We start from the raw sequence: 20,510 nt of genomic DNA, 5'->3' as shown, positions 1-20,510 counted from the left end.
GGACTTAGCAGGGGATACAAATTAGCAAGAACTAGCTGCTGCCATCACTAGCCTATTCTTCCTTAGATTGTCCTCTCTGCTTGATTCTGATCAACTTGTGAGAGTACATCCCTGCTGAGGGGACACGACTAGGGACTCAAATGGATACCGTGATATGGACACCACCATCTTCCTTTCCCTGAATCAGCATGAGTATGAAAATGGTTAGACTCCAAGGACTTCTACTCTGTTTACCCAGGCCATCAGATATATATATGGCAGATCAGCTCCAGCTCCTTCACACCCTCACAGTCAGACTGTGACATTATATGGAAAGAACTACTAGTTCTTAGACAAACAACAGCCTTTCCTTTCCTGCCTCAAAGTACTGCTTGTCATCTCATGCCCTGAGTGCAGCAACAACTTTAAGTTTCTCCTGCTGCTATCCCTTCAGCAGGATACACAAGATCACTTTCTCAGAGTATAGCATCCACTTTCTACCTCATAAGACAGATGCATGGCTTCACTGACAACCTCTTTCAAGGTGAATATCACTGCTGAGACCCAGACACCTCCACTCTGCCCTTTGCTCAAGTTTAACAAGCACCTCTCTGATTTTTCCCATACTGAAGCCCTCCACATGCAGGAAAATTCCCTGGAAAATGGCCACTAGTCTCATTCTTCAAAACAGTCTTTTCACATTGCCCAGAGTGTGTTAAACACCATGAGCGGCTGAGGGATCAAGAGGGCACCACACAAATAACTGTCACTGTTTCCTTACACTGTGTGATTGCACCTGTTGTTCCTTACATTTCAGGCCACGAGGGGGATAGTATTTTGGTTATGCACACTCAGCAAAGGAGGGCTTTGCTTCATGAGGACAACTCAGAAGCTACAATAAGAACTACCTTTATATAATCAAGTCTTAAATCCAAAGAGTTCCCACTTCTGTTCTTAAAAATAGAAGTTTCAGAGCTGTGTCACATTAGGAACATCATATGAGACATCTGGATGAAAAATAATTCCAGACATTTGTGCATATCTCTATGGTGGTATAAAAATATACAGTACTGGGGAACATTACTATGGAAACAAAGTCTGTTTAAAAGAACATCTGTTCCTGTTTGTTCCCTGCTCCAAGTAAGAACCCTTACAAATACAGTATCTCAACAACCATTGAGATTCAAGGCAGGAAGGCAGACTTGACATTTATTATAAACAACACTATTTCACAATTACTATTTCAAGACACTTTCCAAAATGGAAACCAAAGGAGTCTCTCTAAATCAGAAGAACATTCTCAAAACTGCCTGCTAACAACTGGAATTGGCTTGTCTGCCACTAGCATTAGGTCTCACTCTAATTTCAAAATGGAAACCTACTTCGGCAATTAAGACCAAAATTAACCTAGTTAATGGGGAGCTATGTTTGTAGCATGTTATCACACCTACTTTTTTTTTTTTTTCTGGTTGTAGTTTCACAATAAGCATAGTCCTGTTAACCTTCATGAGACATGTAATTGTTTTTAGAATTTCCTATGATAAAACCTTGCATAACGCTACACTGAAGTACAAAATTCATCCAGTCATTCAGCTTAGAATGGTATAGTCACCATCTTCTGGAGAAGAAACAAGTAGGAAGTTACATTTACATGTTTTTCAAACTAATTCTTGTATTTCAAAGGTTTTTTTAAAACTTCAGAATCATATTAATCCTTGCATTTTACAGCTAATGAATGACCACAATTCAGAAGCGTGAGACTACAAAAGTACAATTCTACCATTGTGCAGCCTGGCCCAACAGATATCCCCTCACCTGCTTGTCCACTTCATGTCACAGGATTTTAAGATGCCCGTCAAGAGCTGTAGAGGCAACTAACAGGTGGTATTTTGCAAACACACCCATTCCCACACCTCCCCAGCATGAGAGATCTCAGAGCAGAGTGCAGAAAACACAAGACCCCCAAGCTTCTCTCCCCAGTTAATGTGCTCACAACCAGAGTACAACATGAAAACCGAAGGCCTGTATTTGCATGCAGGTGTTTGGAAAAGGTTGTGCCACCATACCTGCTCCATGCCTTTACTGTACAAGTCTTTCGCTCCTGCCACAGCAGCGAGATTGTTCGCCTCAGCTGTTGCCTGGAAAACATTGAGCACTGTGTCATCACAGCATTTACCAGGTAGTTACAACCTCAACTCCCCCCAGCCCAACCTCCATAGCTTCTGATGGCCAGGAAAAGGCCACACTAAAATACGTGAAGTTTAGCAACACACATCAAAACATATTACTGCCCAGGAGGATGTTTTCTTCAGCTTTCTAGTAGACCCGCAAAACCAACCCAAATTTGCTTGTACAGGTTTTTAATCATGAACAATCTCTTCTGAATGCTCTATTGTTAGTAAGCACATAAGGGTCACTAAACTGTTACATGTTAACCCTGATACATCACTGCCTGTGAGGAAAGATGGAAGGTGGTATTATTTCTGCATTATATAGGTACAGTTCTGGTGTCAACTGTAAATGTCAATATTTTTAGAATTTTAGGCTTATTTTCAACCTGTGTCACGTCAGAGACAATTACTGCGGTTAATGTTGCAAGATGTTATCCTCTGTATGTCCCAGACGTATTTATGGCATGATAAGTACAGAAAATAATAGCAGCCTTTGTTTCATTGTGATGAGTTTTCTGAACTCCCCAGAAAGTCTAAAGATTTTGTTCCTTGAAGAACAAGGGAACACCCAGAACAGTCAGGTCTTAGTGAAGTGACACAGGAAGCTTAAAAAACCCCAACAACCCAAGTCTTAGAAATACAAAATAGTTGAAACTGACCCATAAGGACCGTTCTTTGGTGAAGGCTCTTCATCCCAAACAATTCAAGGGTTCAAAACAGAGCCTTATACAATAATTTTGTTTTCAGATTGCTTTAAAGATCATTACATCTTCTTTGGACCAACTCAGAAAGAAAGCCTCAATGCAGTTATCCAATCTAACAAACCCTACACAGAGTGGTCCAACACTGTGAGACAGTGGCCATAGCTACGTTACTACAAAGCCTTCTCCACTTCATCAGCTGCATCCGATGCTAAATGCCCTCTGAATACAGCGTGAGAGATACCAACAAAACAGCAAGTTACAGGAATCTTGGGCTTAGAAACTAAAGCAGCTAAAAACCCCAGCCAACCAGACAGACCCTGCTCCATTTGGCTGATGAAACAGAGGAAAAACACAAATGTGTACCCAAGCATTACAGTTCAGATGGCTTTCAAAGAACTTCAAGAACTACAGCTGTGTGTGGGAGCTTCGGACCTGCAGCAGTCATGAACTTCTATTGCAAAGAACTTACAAAGTATACAGATCATCTAATCAAATTATTTGAAAGAAAAATAAAATACCTGTAGCATAGATTTTGGATGAGGTAGCTCCTCTCCTTGATAGATTTTAATATAAGCCTGATAGGGACAAAAAAAAAGGAAAAAAAATATTTCTTTTTCTAAACATTTATTGTTAAGGAGAATGAGAAATAAGGGACGATACAGGAACAGAGCTCAGATTATTTCTTTGTAATAATGCTAAATATTAAATTATGTAAATTTCTTAGTAAGCGTAGCATTTTTTTCCCTTTTACTTTCCTGTGCACGAGACTGGGGCCCAGCAGGGTAGGAGAGCACCGGGAGGAGACATAGCCACTGTCTCAAGAAGTGAAAGGTTTGACAGCAGGTTTCTGCTCCCTCAAATACATAAGAAGCTCTTGGTTATGCAGGGAATCTTCATCCATAACAAAAGAGTGGAGATGACTATCTCACCCAGCCCTTCTGGCAAGAGCTCTGCCCAGCACTGGGAGGACCAATACTTATGCTCTATTGAAGTGTGGGAGGCAAAAAAGCAGATCAAAGCACTTAAAGCAGACAGAGCTGAGCTACCAAAATACTTCCGGAAGCTAAGCAGGCAGCCTAGCCCTGTGCCCCACCCTACCCATCCTCAGATGTCCTCTCTTTTCCCAGGGTTTCAGAGGGCTGGAATGTCTACTCCAGTCCACAAGCTGGCCCACGGCACAGAGCTCTTGGGGAAAGAGGTAAGTGGGGCACAGCAGGCAGCAGTGTCCATTTCAGTGCTCAGGACAAGCTGTGCGAGTTACACCAACAAGGCCACTCAGCCCCTCAGAGGCTGGGCCATTACTCTTCTTCATGCTACTATTGTTTTCCCCTTGGCTTGTCTAACAGCCTCTGGCCTGAGGATTTTTTGCTGTAAAGGAGGAGAGAACAAGGTTATCGGGGTCCCTATGTACTCAGTGCTCGAGGTTGTAGAACAACCTACAAAAACATATAGAGTTATACAGGACTCCGTTCCCTTGACACCCTCCTTGCTTCTGTAGCTACTTCCTCCAAGTAAAAGCCCTACAGTTTCCAACTCAGGCTTCACAATCTCAGATTCAGATCCACAGTCCCAAGGGAGCAGCCCTCTTTAGTTACATAAGCATGGCATTTCTGCAGCACACCACAGGACTGCTCCCAGACTGGATACGGGATGTGAATCAGGAAGCTTTTCAATAGAGCTTTTACTCTCAGTTTTTAGGATGCATCCTCTCTAAACTGCTGCTGAATGCACACTCCCTGCACTGTAATGATCGGGCCCTACTAAAGAGAAGAAATTGGAGCAAAAAGCAGCAAGAAGCCATGTAAATAGACAAACACTGAATTCCAGTGCTGATTTTATGCTTGTCAGAACAGCCACCATTTCTATATCCAATATCATGCCTTTCCTTTAAAAGAGTTGCTTCATTTAACAAGTGAAGTTAAAAGAGTTCTGGCCTCAGATTCCTTCCTTGCATAGCTTGTTTCTTAGCATCAGCCTAACTATTTTACCTGGAGCACGCATGCTCAAAAGTAGCAATGCAAAAGTCACGTCTTCAGAAGACAGTGGCACTCATTCTTACCAAGCCAACTGTCTAAGTTACTCCAATTCAAAAAAGGCCACACACATCAGATCAATTCCTGGTGATGTACGGATTACATTATCACATTTCTGCTGGTGTCACCATGATACAAAAAAAGCTCAAGACTAACAGTTGTAAGTATCACACACAAGTATTTCAGAGCAGTGGTGCTGCACATGAAAGTGTCTATAAAGCACCTTCTTTGCAAGTTAAAAATCCAGAGGGGAGTTATCTGAAATTATCACTGCATACCTAGCAGTTTAGGAGCTGGTTTTCTATCTGTAAAGCTACGTGAGACCTACTTTATTATATTAAAAAAAGGCAAGCAAACAACATATCCAGACAAACTATGATTTCAAAGTAGCAAAAAATATCTAATACAGCTTGAAGTACTTCAGCCTATTTAAAAAAAAAAAAAAAAAAAAAAAAACAATTCTGCCAGTAGTAGCTTCCTAAAAGCTATTCTGTTGGAAAGGAGTGTGCCAGTTCTGGAAATTCAGAATAATGAAATGAAAATAAAAGTGAGAGGATCAGCAAGTGTCAGCCTAGATATCATATCCTCTCTGGGAATAACGTGGCCTAAAATTAGAATACTGTCTTTTAAGCTATTAACAGAAATAATTAGTATGAGTTTGCTTACCTTGAAGTATTCTACAAGATCTCTACAGGTCACCTTGGATCCACTAATCTCTTTTTCTACCAAGTTTTCAGGGGCAAGCAGTAATGGTACCAAATTCCGGAGTTCATTCTTAAATTCCTCATCTATATCTAGTAAAATTCAATCAATTTCAAGAAAAAAGTGGTTAGTTTTCAATCTTGTATTTCGTAAAGGAACACGATAACTCATGATCCTTCAAAATCCATAGCGTCACAACTCTCAGCTGCATTTTTAAGGTATTTAAAGGCTTAAATACGTGGTATAGCTTTAGTATGTTCACTTGCTCTTAATCTACCAATCTTAACTTCAGACAGAGAACAAGCTTCCATTGTCCTTGTAATACTTAAAGTGCATTTCCCCAATTATGCCAACATCTTGTACAATAACCCCTCAGTACAGCAGTGGTTGGCACCCCACCATCACAACTCCTTTTATAGGCTTTACCGTTCTGATACATTCCCTCTGTTGGGGGGACAAGCATCAGTTGGAGGAATCCTGACTGCCTCTCCTACTGTAGTAGCAGAATCCTACAGCTTTTATTTTAGCCATTCTAGAGCCCACCTATGGTTTAGCAAGTTCTTAGAGAAAGGTCTTTCAGGAAAGCAAAATCTTTAATTTTGCAAATTCTCCCCCCTGGAACCCTTAGTTATCTTTGGAATCTTTAATGACCTTGAAGTATGTCTCAAATTATCAGATTACAATCAACAGCTAGACACAAAGATATCCATTCCCTCTGCCTGCTTAACTGCTTGATCTTTAAACCTCTAAAAGGAACACACAGTGCATGTTTCTAGGTTCTGTAGTTTCACCTTTTAGCCTTTTATTTTTCCAAGTAGGCATTTCAATAGCCAACCATTGCAGTGTTTAACTTCCATCAGAAAAGAAAACAAACATAGTGATCTGAATCAAGAAACACAAAATCAAAAGCTTCCTACCATTCAATCTCCCATCAAAATTTGGATTTGTTGCAACTTTAAGACCAGGGTGGGGCAACAGGAAACACCCAAGATTACTGAAACAGGAGTGAATATGCTTCCTTACATTCTGTAGCTCTTCATGCTGGTTTTGCTTTACCTGAAGGGAAAAAAAAGGCAGTAAGAATTGCTAGTAGATTTACAATACTGCAATTAAGATTCAGTATCACCTTAAAAGCAGTTAGGAGCCTAAAAGTGTAAGTTTTTATTCCTGAACCTAATAACATCAACTTTGGACACAAATGGAAACATTACAAATGCCTTTTATAAGCACAGTGAGCCAGCTCATCATGCATCATTACCTTGACGGCAGGTTCAGACTAGGACTACTGGAGACAACTCACCTGTAATCTTTTCTCTAGGAATTTTTTTCCTCCTTCCAAGCCATATGCATGTTCATAAGGATAACTCCAATCTCTAATTAAGAACATTAATGTCTGTAACAGGAAGAACAATCACAGTGAACGGCTTGCATCATTCCTAAGGTCAAAAACTCTATCACACATGTAATCATTTTGTGTACTTGGCTGCTCTAAACATATTGTACGTTATATATATTACACAAATAAGGGATTTTGTATATTTGACTGCCCTAAATGAAGTAGCCTTGTAGTTCTGTGGTGCAAACTTGTTAAAAAAAACACCAACCAAACAAGAAACCCACAAATTCAGTCTCAACTAGCTCAAAAAGATAGCCTCCCTGTTTCACAGGTTTGCCTTTTGCTATCCCACAAGGATTGCACTGTACTTTCTCCCAGCAGCTGAAGACGGAAAACAAACCTTCACATTACTCTTGTATCAGACAAGAGGCTTTACAAAGAAAGCACCTTCTCTGGGACTATCACAAGAACATCAAACTTGGGAGACACAAGAGTCCTAAAATTCACTACTAACAGTAATCAACTCGTACCCTTATAGGTTAAGGAGGACACTTCAGGATGGAAGAGATCTCAGTCACTGGCTCTGCGAAGCAGAAGCAGCCTCAAACCTGTCTCTGGCCTTGCAAACAATCCGTTTTGAGAATTTTAACACTGAAGCCAATAATGCTTCAAGCAAATGAAATGCAATATGGCTTAGAGGCCACGAGACCTTTCTTTCAGAGCCACGTACCAGCAGCAAAGACCAGAGTAATCAGTAAGAAGGCAGCACAAAATTTTTCTCCTTAACACCTACACATCACTTGACACTTTGATTCCTTTTACACCTTATAACTCATGCACAAACCTATGTTCATGCAAAATCTGATCCTCTTCAGCATTTTTCCATTGTTTTTGCCAAACAATGTGGCAACAGTGAAGGAAAATCAGTCTTGCAAAGAACAGGCTAGCTTCAGCCCAACTAGTTTATCTCCAGAAATTCTCCTGAGCTCGTTTTCCACACATCTAACTGCTTAAGATCCATTTAACATAGAGTTACCTGAAACGGCTTTTGGTAAATTTCTTCCATAGCTAGTCTTCCATATTCTGTAAACAACTGAAAGAAAGAAGAGTGTAAGGGTGTCACATATAAAACACATTTTTCTGTTGTAAAATATTATGTCACTAGCAAATAAAGTATTAAGTCTTAAACCCTATTATAGATTGGGAATAGCAAATAAACCTCAATAATGAGTATATCAATCCTCAGTAAAATTCAGGTAGGAGACATGATTTCCACTGGCTTCACAGTGCCATTCTGTAACTGCCAACACACTGCAGCTCTAAGTGGGTGGCTTGTGGGCTATTTTCAGAGGCAAGCTGGCTGCATCTTTCAGCAAGTCAGCTTCCAACACTTGTTTCCTAGGCTAGGGAAGTAAGCCTGTCTAACATTTGCCCCTTACTTCCCACAAAACATTTATTCCTGGAAACCCAAAGGAACTTGGCTAGAGCCAGTGTATCAGACATTTAAATACAAGCCAAGTTCAGCAGCTTCTCAGATCTCTGCTTCAGCTCATGACCACAGCTGATAATTGTTCCTTCCCTCCAGTATAAAGGCAAGTGTCAGCTGTCTTCCCCTCACTGCTTTCACCATCTTTAATACCAGCAGCAGCAGCAGCAGCATTCTTCACTGGACTGAGCAGGCCAAACAACCCACATGAACATGAATTATGGACTGTGCTGGCTGTTTCAGCAGAGCTGATCCATGCCAGCCTCCTTGGAGGTCCAGATGAAGGAAGCATACCAGAATTCTCTAGTACCAGGCAGCTGTTGTTCTGCTTTAAAACAAACTCCTGGAACATCTCAGATAAATTTCATGGCTCAAGGGATGGTTCCCCCCCTGTGTTGATCACAAAAGCATCTGAGAACTTACAAGACTAATTTAACACAAATCAACTTCCAAGCCCTTGTCCACCCTGAGCAAAAGCAGCTGTAAAGTGGTCAAGCACCCATATGAGACTTGCTTCTCTGACCCCAACTTCTTACCTCATTCACTTCCCTGCTACATGAAAAAGGCAGTCGGAGACTAACAGTAATTAGGATTATATAAATTGTTGTTACAACAGAATTGTTGTTCCCTCAGACCATGATTCCTAGCACAACTTTAAATGCATGGGTGTCCCCTACCCACTGCTTCTATTTATCATCCTTCTTTTCTCTTCCTTCCCTCACATCTCACCCTCCAGTAAAGGGATAGCTCCATTCAGATTGCACTGAGGCTGTTAAAGGACCAAAGTCATGAGGAAAGCCTGACTTTCAAATAATTACCTATGGATTTTTTTGTTTGCAGTGCTTGGCTGGGTTTTTTAGGGCTGTGGGGGGTGTTGGCCCAGCGATACAACCTTGTTAACTGAGAACACCACCACAAGATTATGTTTAGTTAGTACTCTTCTACTTCCAGCATTGGCAGCCACTTTTTTGTAGCACTGAAGACACACAGAAGAGTTTTAAACTGTGACAAGGTCATGGTCTTGGTATTTGTTAATACACAGGCTAGTCTTTAAAGCTACAGGTTTTAAGTTAAGGAGATAAGATTCTTGCACCACTCACATGAAGTCAGAGTTCAGTGGCCTTTGACCACAATGTTCCACTAGAGGATAAAAAGCATATGTAATGAGAGCAGCTCTTTCCTGCTTTTATTTCTTAGCAGAAATAAAACTCTGCAGAAATTTCTCAACTGAAAAACTAGAGATGACTTCTGGGTAGAAGACACTTTCTGCCCTGACCTAAGTTTCCACATTTCTTTAAAAAATGGTTACAAAATACCATCAGTTTTCCTATTTTAGGGAAAAGGGGAAGCATTGAAATTTTGTCATGAAGTACTTCCATAAATCATTTTCCTTTCTCATTCTTTTGGGAATTTCAGAACTTGCAGTATAGGGAACAATCTTTGAAGAATTAGCCAGATTAGAAATCTGTACTATTTTACCTCTGCATTGGCCCTACAGAAGCATCAAACCATCAGAAAGTTGATGCAAACACTGTTTTTACAGACAGTACTACTTTTGGCTTCAGTGTTTTACATGAAGCAGCAAGAGCTCCCAAGTCAGTTACATGAGTAGTAACTCCTAGAACAATGCCAAGACTCTCAGTTCAGAAGCAGCTTAATGTAAGCTCAGCATATTCTTACCTGCAAATGTTGAAGGTCATCTTCCTGAATATTCTGAGACAAGTTATATACCTGCAAGAGACAGTCAGAGAATTAAAGTGTAACATGAAACCATTATTTAACATTCATACAGTTGTTTCTTTTACGTGTCTTGAGTATTTTTGCCCCCTCCAGGTACACAGAAAAGTCTAACTACCCCAAAGTCAGCAACTAGAAAGGCGTCATAGAACACATCTCAAACAAAAGTCACCTCCTTATTCAAAGCACTAGCAACAAAACCACTGATGACCACCCTAATCCTTCTAGAACCATTTCTTTCCAAGGAAGTAAACCATAAAGGAAGCAAGGAAGAATGCTTCAATCAATCACCACACAGGTGTGAGATAAGAGATTTAAGAAGGCCTGTTAGCCATCCTCAAGTCCAAGTGCTCTAGAATTCAATGATAGCAGCTGTATCTCTGACACAGAAATAACCAGACAGTCAATTCACTAGGCTTTTTTGCTTTCAAATCTTCCCAGAGAAATCTGGTTTCATCCAGGGAGCTTCATGATTGTTTTCAAGCACAAATAATGAACAGCAATAAAGAAAAAGATGCATTAACAACCCAAAACTTATCCTAACCACAGGAACAAACCAACCAACCAAAAAATCCACAGGACAGAAGTAGTGTTCTACATACTCCTGTTCCTTTTATGTTAGAACATCTCTGAAGAAGGTCACCCCTCAAAAACCTGCTCGTTCTTGGCACATTTAAGGCATGAGCTTAAAAGTAGCTTTGAGCATAACACAAGAGAATTTTCAGATTTTTAACTGATACTTTAACAGTAGAAGCTATTGTAAGTTTAGCTGATCACAGTGTAATGTCACCCCAAACTGTATCTAAAGTCTTAAAAAAGATTCTGTAACACATCTGTACAGAAGCAGTTGCTACTCTGACATCTTTTGAGGGGGAAGGGATTTCCCAGTTCTGTCAGCAATGTAACTCAGCTTGGCCTTGGATAACCTTGATTCCACTGAGAACCTTAAGTAGTTTATGTACTACACTGAAAATAAGACAAAGAATGAAATTTTAAATCACAGTTGGAGGAAGATATGCAGGTGAACTTTCTAGGTGTGGCTTGAGAGCCATGCTTTGCCTATTCAGGACAGAGGATTCCTGTCACTGCCATTATTTTCCAGCACAGATATTCTCACCTGGACAGAACTTGTCATGGTGCTCAGAGCAAAAACCGTTGCACAGTCTTTGATAGTGGATTGGCTATCAAAGGCACCTTGGGTATCCATGAGTAGTACAGCAACCTAGAGAGTTTTAAAGAACAGCAATAGTTAACCAAACCATTAACATTTTCATACTCCAGGCCACTGTAATAAATTCTATTTCAAGTAGAGCAAGCTTCTGCCCCTGCACCTACTTACTAAATCTCAGTCAGCTCCCTGCACACATGACACACATGCCTACAGCTGAGTAAGCAGCAGCCAGAGGGCCACGTCCTCAGCCTTAAGTCCCTGGCCTTGCCTAGTTACCTTCTCCTACAGAAATAGCCTCCCTTGGCCCAGAGGGGCACAGTGCAGAGGAATTGACAGCTCTTATTCACTGGAACAACTTCAGTCTCAGCTGCAAATCTATTATAGCTCATCAGAGCTAAGAGTGACGTGTTTATTTCAAAAAAAATATATAATCTTAAAATAATTACTTTCAGAAGAAAATAAGACAATTGATACTGACTGACTATTGGAAAAAAGTGAGTGGGAAAGAAAAGTAATCAGTCCAACTCCCATCTTTGGGATCTATTACAATTCCCTTCTTTCAGATAGACATGACTGATAAGCACGAATAAGTGAGTGATTTGTTCCCGGAGCACAAGCAGATCCTCACAACATAACTGGATTTTAGCCAGAGAAATGTTTGGTTAGCTGTGAAATTTGTTAAAACTTCCTGCACACCACTAAGCCACTGTCTTTAAGATGCATGTCCCATATTAATTGGGCATCAGATGTTTCCCTTGCAAATGCAAAGGGTAAGAAATTTAAATAACCTAGAACTGATAGCTGAGAACATGAACAGCTCCAAATCACCACCAGTACTATGAAGTATATAATAATAACATCAACATTTTGTTTCTGCATTAACATCTCCAACCAAACTTTGTAGTTAAATTGACTTAGGAGTTAAAAAAGACACATCAGCTTTGACTAGAATTGGGTTAGAGCCCATTTTCCCCACTGTTAGACTTAGTCCTTTTTTATAAACTACTTGTTAAAACTATATAGAAGGACCAGCCTCCAGACACTGAGGCTGTTTCCAGTGCTTACAGTCATGCATTACATTTCACTACAACACAGCTACGAGCTAGAATGTATTTTCACCCCTCAAAAAACAGTGTTTGTTACAGAGCTGTCTTCATAACAGCATTTGTCTGTATATGATATTTATAACCATTAAAGTTTTACAACATTCACAGGATAACCCACCCATGAGCCTGGATGGAGTAACTTTGCCAAAACAAAGTACACTCAGAATGACCCTATTGTTGAATCTTTCTCCTGGATTGTAATAATCAGTCTCCATCCTTTCACTGATCCTTACATTGATTCCAAATATGTTATGCAGCTACTCAATGCAAACGAAAACAAACATTTTTGCACTGTCACCGTGAAACCTATTACATAAACCTACTTAAGTCACAGATCATAAAGATGGTTTATGTTGGAAGGGACCTTTAAGATCACCTAATTCCAACCCCCCTGTCATGGGCAGGGACACCTTCTACTAGACCAGGTGGCTCAGAGCCCTGCTGAACTTGGCCAGAGACACTTCCCGGGATGGGCCATCCACAGTCTCTGTTTTGTTTCAAAAGAACCAAAAAAACCCCACACAACTAAATGAAAACAAAAACCCCACAACACCTTCGAGGAAGACCATGGGTAAATCAATGTAAGTCAAGCACCTACCTTTGTTCCATTAGGTTTATCAATTACAAACACTTCACTCCAAATCTGAATGCCAGTGGTTTCTCGTTCACATCCACCCCTCCATGTAAATCCAGTCAATGGCTCAGTGTTTCCACCTATCCAGCAAGGAGAAGTCTACAAAACAAAAGGAAAAGCTTATGTAAAACCAAGGAGGAGATTTTTTTTTTTTTAACATGCTACATTTTAGCAGACTTCCAAATTGTCCTTAACATTTTCCTCAGAGCCACTACAGTTGACAACACTACACAAAATAGGAAAACACAAAGCCACTTTGCCGTGTTTCAAGGATCATCCACAAAGTGAGATTACTACATTTCAGTGGCTGCATAGCTTTTCAGTCACTGAAGAGAATATGTACACAGTTTGAGTCTCAAGCACTCAGAGCTATGGAGAACAGCTCAGTTTTGTCCATCAATTCCACTTGGCACTCATGCTCTTCTCTCACAGCTGAGAAGAATCAACTCAAACACAGTAGAACGTATTTTAACTACAGGAAAACCTCTGCTAGGGACAGAACACCTGATCTTGACTTAATCCTATCCCTTCACCCTCACAAACAGTTGGCTAAGTATTTGAGCCCCTGAACTAACAAAAGCCAGTACAAGACTCCCAATGTCATCCTACAGAAGCCACAGAGAAAAGGCAAGGATCAGAAGATCTACAATCTACATTTGTCACAATTACAAAATCCTCTCCCCTAAGTGATTAGGATTCAAGAGAAAAGGTCAGATTAAGAGTTGGATACATGTCAATCAACCCATTCGTATTAAAATTTTATTGGGACACTGCCCAATTTGTGAAATAGTCGAGTACAGTTGGCAGCTAACGTTCCTGGCTGATGGAATTGTAATGAGGTTTTCAAAGACAGGCAACACAGAGCAGTGGCTCACACAGAAGAATCCAGCCATTATATGAGCATGTTTAACCCAAAAATGTGGTTAAATGCACTGGGAGCATGAGCAGCACCCTGAAGAAGTTTCATTGTGATAGGTTTATATACACTGAAATCCTACACGAAAGAAGTGGCAGGCACACAACAGTTTAACTGATGAGGAAAGTTACAGAAAAACCTTTCTTTCAGAGGCTGGAACATAGCAAGCTGGCAGAACAGAAAGAAACATTTAATGAATTTGCCTCAAACTGTCCAGAGCAGATTACTAGCCAGGAAAGTGTCCACTGAGAAGGTCAGGGTGGAAACTTCTCAATTCACTGGGCTATGGGCTCTCCCTAGCTGACTCTGCACTGGCAGTTTTCAGAAAACAGTTCAAGGTATTTCTTCACATTTCAGAAAACAGCAGGAACACCCAGGGGGTATAAGGAATAAAAATACTTTAAACTAAGTAAAAGAACTTATTTCTAAAAGGGGATGGAAAAACACCTGCACACTTTCCTCATGTCTAACAGCACACAGGCAATCAGACAATTCTGCAGCAGCACTCGCCCAAATGCTAATGGTGCCCCACACAACTCTGCTATTTGAATAAAATGTGGAACAAGCAGATAAAAATTCAGAAAATTAACACAGGTATCCAAGTAAAGAGATATACAGGTCTCTACAGGTAGGTTGTTCGGGGTTGGGGTTGTTTGGTTTCGTGATTTTTTTTCCTTTTATTTTGACAAGACACCTCTACCAGAGAGAATAAGCAAAACCTGAACAGCTTTCCCCTGGAGTTCTTTTTTATCCCAGAAGATGCTCATGCTTCCATAGACCACTCTAGAAATCAAAGCTCCAGGCCTGTTTGTGCTTCAGTAGCCTCCAGGGTACGGTTTTGCGATGCTGAATCATATTTCACATGCACATGTCAATGGACTGTGGCTTTTTACTTTTTCAAAAGAATCTGTTACGTTATTCAGCAATACGTTCCATTTTTCTTTTATATAAAGAATAGTTCATCCCATTTTGGTCCAGACATTATCCTTGTTTGTAACAATTTAGACCAACACTACACATATGGTTTGACAAGTCCCTCAATGAGCACTAGATATGGCTTCATTTGATTTCATATGTGATCTGGACCACAGGAGACTTTAGGGTTTTACCTGGCACAACTTCACCTGAAGTTGCTTCACCTTACATATGATGTTCTTCAGCCTGCCTCTGACTGACCTTTGCATCAGTTTGAAGCACTCCTAGCTTGTTACCCCCATCTTTCCTTAGCAGAAATTCAGTATTTTAAGTCTGCATCCATCAAGTTGGCTTGAAAGACATTCAAGAGATGGGAAGAGGAATAAAAGGCCCCTAAAAGATAATTTCTCTAAATTTATTCCACACTAAGGAAAGGTCCAGTGCAGCTTTATTTGCATAGTGCATTAGTACACAGTGCAGCTTGAAGACTAATTCAAGAAAAGGTGACATCTCGTAAAAAAAAAAAAAAAACAAACAAACCAACTTTTAAATCTAAATTTACAAGTGTTACTGCACCCAACTCTTAATAAGGCTTAAGATCACAGGATGCTTGCAGCAGCTTGCTGAACACACAACTGCTGCTGCTCCTTCCAAATAAGCAATCATTACCCTAAGCATCAGTGCTTGAAATGAGATGTCCTGAAGTTAGTGAGCAACCTCAGCCACACCCAAATCCTACCTCTGGCTTCACCTGGCCCTAGAAGGATTTTTGGAATGGCAGCTTTTCACATGACCTCCTGCCCTTGGTTTAAGGCAAGAAAACAAGATTCTGAAGTTTCTTGTCAAGTTTTTCATCATGCATGTTGATACCCACAGGGTAGGACACCCCAAAATTGCTTGGTTAGCCTATGAACTGAATGCAATTGCTTTAGTATTCTGTGCAGGATCAAATATTTAGTTCACAGAAAATACAGACTTGTAACTGAGCCTAACTGAAGATGGAGGGATCAGACTAAGTAATATAAAACTATACCTCTCCTCCTGTGCTAAATTTTCATAAGCAGAGGATATCAATTGACTTCACATAACTCAAGAGTGCTCAAAAGAGGAGGTGTTGCACTTATCCTCTCTCATCTCCAACTTCCATCAATCCGTTTGCAGTTCTGATGCTTGTCAAACTCTTTCCCTAACCCAGTTTACGTCACGGAGCTGGCAGGAAAACAGTTTGTCAAAGTGCAATGTCTTCTGATGCATCACTGAGTTGGATCAGCTCTGCTAAGGGCCTGCAAGCATTACAGCTTCAGAATGTAAATGCCTGGCCAGAAGCAGCACATGGAGAGCAAGACCTCTCTGTTTTTGTAAGAGATAGTTGTTACAGTAGATGGCCAAGCTTGCCTTTACCTTCAGTTTAAGAGAAACAAATGGTATTTTGAAGGGCACCTACAGAAAACTGAGAAAAGTGACTGCACAATAAAGGAAACTGAAACAATGCACGAGGCTGAAACAGCATTTCAATCTGCTTTGCTTTATCAACTGTTGTTTTATTTCACAACTTGAAAGTTAAAGAGTATTTGCTTAAAGCCCAGCTCTCCTGTTTTTTAAAAGGAATTAGCACTACCTCTACCCAGCCCAACATCTTGCTCAGATTGCTATAGCTAGGATTTTGGATTTTTCTTTTTTTTGTAGGGGTTATTGGTTTTTGGGGTGTTTTGGTGGTTTTTTTTTTTTTTTTTTTGTTCAGTTGGTTTTGTTTGGAACACAGACAGGACACAAGAAGGTTTATACACACCCACACAAAAGGCCACCCCCTGAACAGCTGTATCAACTGAAACATTTTTCCTCCCTAGGTTAAAGGAGTACTAACAAGTTGGGAGCACCAGCTTGCTACTCTGTATTCCTCCTACCATATCCTCAGGGTCTTTCTTACACAGCTCTTGGTAAATCAGTGAGAGGAATTCAATAGCAGGCACTACTGGCACTGAGGGAAGGAAGTCTTCATCTGCCAACTATCAGCAGCTTCTTTGCAGTACTCCCATATTTCCTGTAACTGCAGGGTTCATCTTGTTTTCTCCTCAAGCCAGCTAGCACGAACTCCAAAGAACAGTGACCAAAAAAGGAATCAGATCTGGGTTTTTTTTAAGAGCTTCAAAGAGCAACAAAACACTGACTCGTCAATATTCACTCTGAAGACTAAAAGAAACGCCACAACCTGTGACAGGTAGAAGTGTATGTTCACAGAAGATCCCACCCCACCTTCTCCATAGAAGCCAATGATTCCAAGTATAGGAGTCAAAACACCATCCAAAAGCTACAGACTAAAATTTAGAAAAAATTAATTTTTGGATCAGATATTCATTAATCAATAACTTAAAAGGATTTTAAAAGTTCCTGGATTGTGTTCAGAGACACGTTGCAAGTAGCAAACAGGAAACTTCCTCCTTTGTGCCATACATCAGATTTAAGCAGATTTAGTCCTCCAATAGCTCTCTGGTAAGACTTTTATTGTTGCAGTAATGGGTAAAGTGAGTGGTACAGTATGATTTCAGGAGATCAAATCAAAGCAAGACTTCTCCAGGCCACCACATGGATGAGTCCTTCCCCAAAGATCAACTAGAAGGCCTCACATTCCTTCACTCAAGTTTTCCTCATGACTACTTACATCAGGATGCCCATTAAGTTCCCCTGACAACCATAAGAAAATGTATATTGAAAAACTGTCACTTAAATACACTTCTTGACAGTGTAGAAAAAGTAATAGGTTTCCCCACCCCAACAAATGAGTAAGAAAAATTTGACCTGCTGTATTTGTGCCCAAGTTAACAAATACAAAGGTGAATGACTAAAATACCAAACTGCTTTTCTCCTGCAGGAAAACTCCAAATTACTCACCCTGTTATACATGTATCTAAGCATGAAGTCCAGCAGAAAAGATTTTCCTTTGCGGAAAGCTCCTGCTACAGACACAACTACTATGTTAAGATCTTTAATGTGTTCCTGAAGCAAGATTTTTTCCAATGCTGCTTCATCTAATTCAAAGTTATGGTCATCTTCGTGAGCAAGGACAATCTGTATGGGGCGCGGCTTATCCAATTCCACCTCGTCATCTGAGTCTGGCAGGGCATCTGAGTCAGGTAGAGCATCCTCCTCTTCTTCTTCATAATGCTTACCTGCAAATTGACACGTGAGAACACATTAGAAAGTCAGAGCTTACGGCACTAAACACGGTATTTTTGTGGTTGGTGGGAAGGGTTTTTTTGTTTGTTTGTTGTTTGGGGTGGGGTTTTTTTGTTTGTTTGTTTGTTTTTTAAGTGAAGTCTTGAGCTGGGCTTTCTTTTCCAGCAGCTAAAAGGATGTTCTTGGGACTGCATGTGCACAGACAAAGAGATCCACAGTAGTTCCATGTCCATTTTCATCACCTTTGTGTATAGTCTACATTTCAGATCTTCGGCATTCCCTATGTTTTAAAAAATAACCAAAAAACCCTTGATTTTCAGCTTCAAAACTCCTTTTAAAGGCTTCTTAAGTATAATTTCTATTAAAAACCAAGGGTCTTTTTATCCGAGAAAAAATGAATAGTTTAAAATAAGCTCCCAAGAGGACCAAAAAAGGTCATTTTGATATCACCACCTTCTTATACTATTGTAAAGGAGGGGAGGGTGGGGGGAAATGAATGTTTTCTGTCAGTTTTGCTTGCAAATATGTCGGTTTTGCTTGCAAGACCACTGATCTAGTATGGAACTCCAGGATAACACACACCAGAGGCCCACTCTCCTCTCTAATTCCAACACATGATACCTGTTTCAAGTCTCAATACAGGACAGACTTCAGAGCACCTATTCACTGTTTGCAAGAAGATATACACTTGAGCATGTTCAAGGCCTAACACTCCTGGGATAAGAAAACCTAAAAACACTGGAAGTAGTTTCTGGCTTCATACTTTTCCTATGATACACTATTAAGCAAGACTGAGTGACAACTCTTTCAAAAATAGTTAAGAGACTATTTTATACACAATTTCATAATTAATATCCTTTCAGAATCAAACACTAGCTGAAAGAACTGTAACTCAGATTAGATTTAAGTTACTAATGACTTACAAGGTTACACGGCCCTTCAGAGATACACTATAATAGTACCAATATCCTATTTTCCTGACTTCTACAATTCAGAAATTACTGAGTTAAAGGCTTAAAAGAAAACCAAACTGACCTATCCAAGATGAAACCTCCTCTCTTGTTCAAGCACCACAACATCAAAGTTTGCCCCACAGCAAAAATGAACTCTATCATTCCCGATTCCACTTTTCCTAGGAAGCATCTGAAAGTGGTTTTGTGCTTACAGAACTGCCTCCCACTCCAGACTTACATTTTGCCACATTCGATTGGAACCCCCCGTGCACAAACCTGATCAAGGCAGTTACTTATCTGGAGTTATCACACAGGAATTCAAGTCCCCTGTCCCAGCCATGCTTGCATTTCCAAGCACTGCTCTAACAAAGACAAAGCAGCTGCCACCTCTCCAGTTACTTGATGCACTGAGTGCAGGTACAGCACATGGCCCCTGTGCTTCCTGAGGAAGAGCAGCCCGCAAGAAGCGTTCTCTTGCAGGATGTGTCCGTGAGGCACCGTGGAACATACCAGTTTCATTCACTTCTGAACCTGCCAGTACGCACAGGATCTGCCAAGTCACTCTTGCCAGACTTTGCATTCCAGATACTTGATTGTAATTGATTATAATGATTATAATTGATTATACTAGCAGGTCTGACAACTAGAAGCAATAATTTTTAAAAGAGAAGTTGTCAGCAGGATACCAAAATATACAAACTACATTGACACAACACTGGTCACCACTTTAGAGGAAAAATCTCTCACCTTTGGCCTAAAGCTTTTGTATTCCCAGATATTAAACAAGCCCTCTTTTTTGAAAGAGTTTAGAAAACAGGCTTTGCCCCATATAGGCAGGATCCATTGTAGGCCAGAAAACTGGGGAGGACAGCCCAGGTACGAAGATATGAAGATTTTGACAGTCAGAAAGAAAGCCTTCAGTGTCACAGCCTAGAAACATAAAGGGAATAATTCTATTGATAAAAGCATTAAAGTTAGATAGTTTCAAGAAGAGATGCCTGTGTTTTAGCGAACATATTCACACAACGTTTTGAAGCCTCTGCTTCTAACACACGTCCCTGGCAACAAATGTAACTTGTTTACTTAAAACAGCCTTGTATTCTTTTATTTAAATGCAGTGAGGTATTGGTTTTGTAAACTACGGCAGACTGCAAAATAGTTTGAAGCTACATCTGCAGCCTCTCTTCATTCACTTGGATCCTGACATTAACCATCTTGTCCTACCTGGAAGTCATCAAAACCCTGGCAAACCTCAAAGACCTCAAGCTGCAGCAGCACCCTTCTGCCACAGCAGAGCACAGCCACCCAATGCCCCTTCAGGCCAAGCTGCTTTCTGAACAAACAACTAGAATGGCCCTTTATCATTAGTTATTTATAAACAAGCATATCCTCCCTATCACAAGTAGACAGCACTATCAAGAGCTTACACACAATATGCCCATTAAAAGCTCACAATATTTTCTTAACAGCTTTCTGCACCACTGAAGCTCATT

The 20,510-nt window shown here is 40.4% G+C and overlaps 1 protein-coding gene across 4 annotated transcripts in view; it reads right to left on the bottom strand.

Moving 5' to 3' along the window:
* Positions 1–20,510, bottom strand: part of ATL2 (atlastin GTPase 2) — a 39,053-nt gene that overhangs the window by 4,281 nt on the left and 14,262 nt on the right. For all 4 annotated transcript variants that reach the window (XM_027889230.1, XM_027889229.1, XM_027889231.1 and 1 more), the window contains exons 2-11: positions 17,780–18,057; positions 13,024–13,158; positions 11,266–11,370; positions 10,092–10,142; positions 7,962–8,018; positions 6,890–6,982; positions 6,507–6,645; positions 5,554–5,681; positions 3,373–3,429; positions 2,046–2,117 (exon numbers count right to left, since the gene is read on the bottom strand). In XM_027889230.1, the coding sequence (XP_027745031.1) occupies positions 2,046–2,117; positions 3,373–3,429; positions 5,554–5,681; positions 6,507–6,645; positions 6,890–6,982; positions 7,962–8,018; positions 10,092–10,142; positions 11,266–11,370; positions 13,024–13,158; positions 17,780–18,057 (1,115 nt within the window). The remainder of the gene's footprint in view (positions 1–2,045; positions 2,118–3,372; positions 3,430–5,553; positions 5,682–6,506; positions 6,646–6,889; positions 6,983–7,961; positions 8,019–10,091; positions 10,143–11,265; positions 11,371–13,023; positions 13,159–17,779; positions 18,058–20,510) is intronic.

The sequence above is a fragment of the Empidonax traillii genome, unplaced genomic scaffold, assembly GCF_003031625.1.
Source record: "Empidonax traillii isolate 1590-97213 ecotype Southwest subspecies unplaced genomic scaffold, ASM303162v1 scaffold256:size688067, whole genome shotgun sequence".
NCBI classification, from domain to species: Eukaryota; Metazoa; Chordata; class Aves; order Passeriformes; family Tyrannidae; genus Empidonax; species Empidonax traillii.
This window is presented reverse-complemented; position numbering and strand designations above follow the sequence as displayed.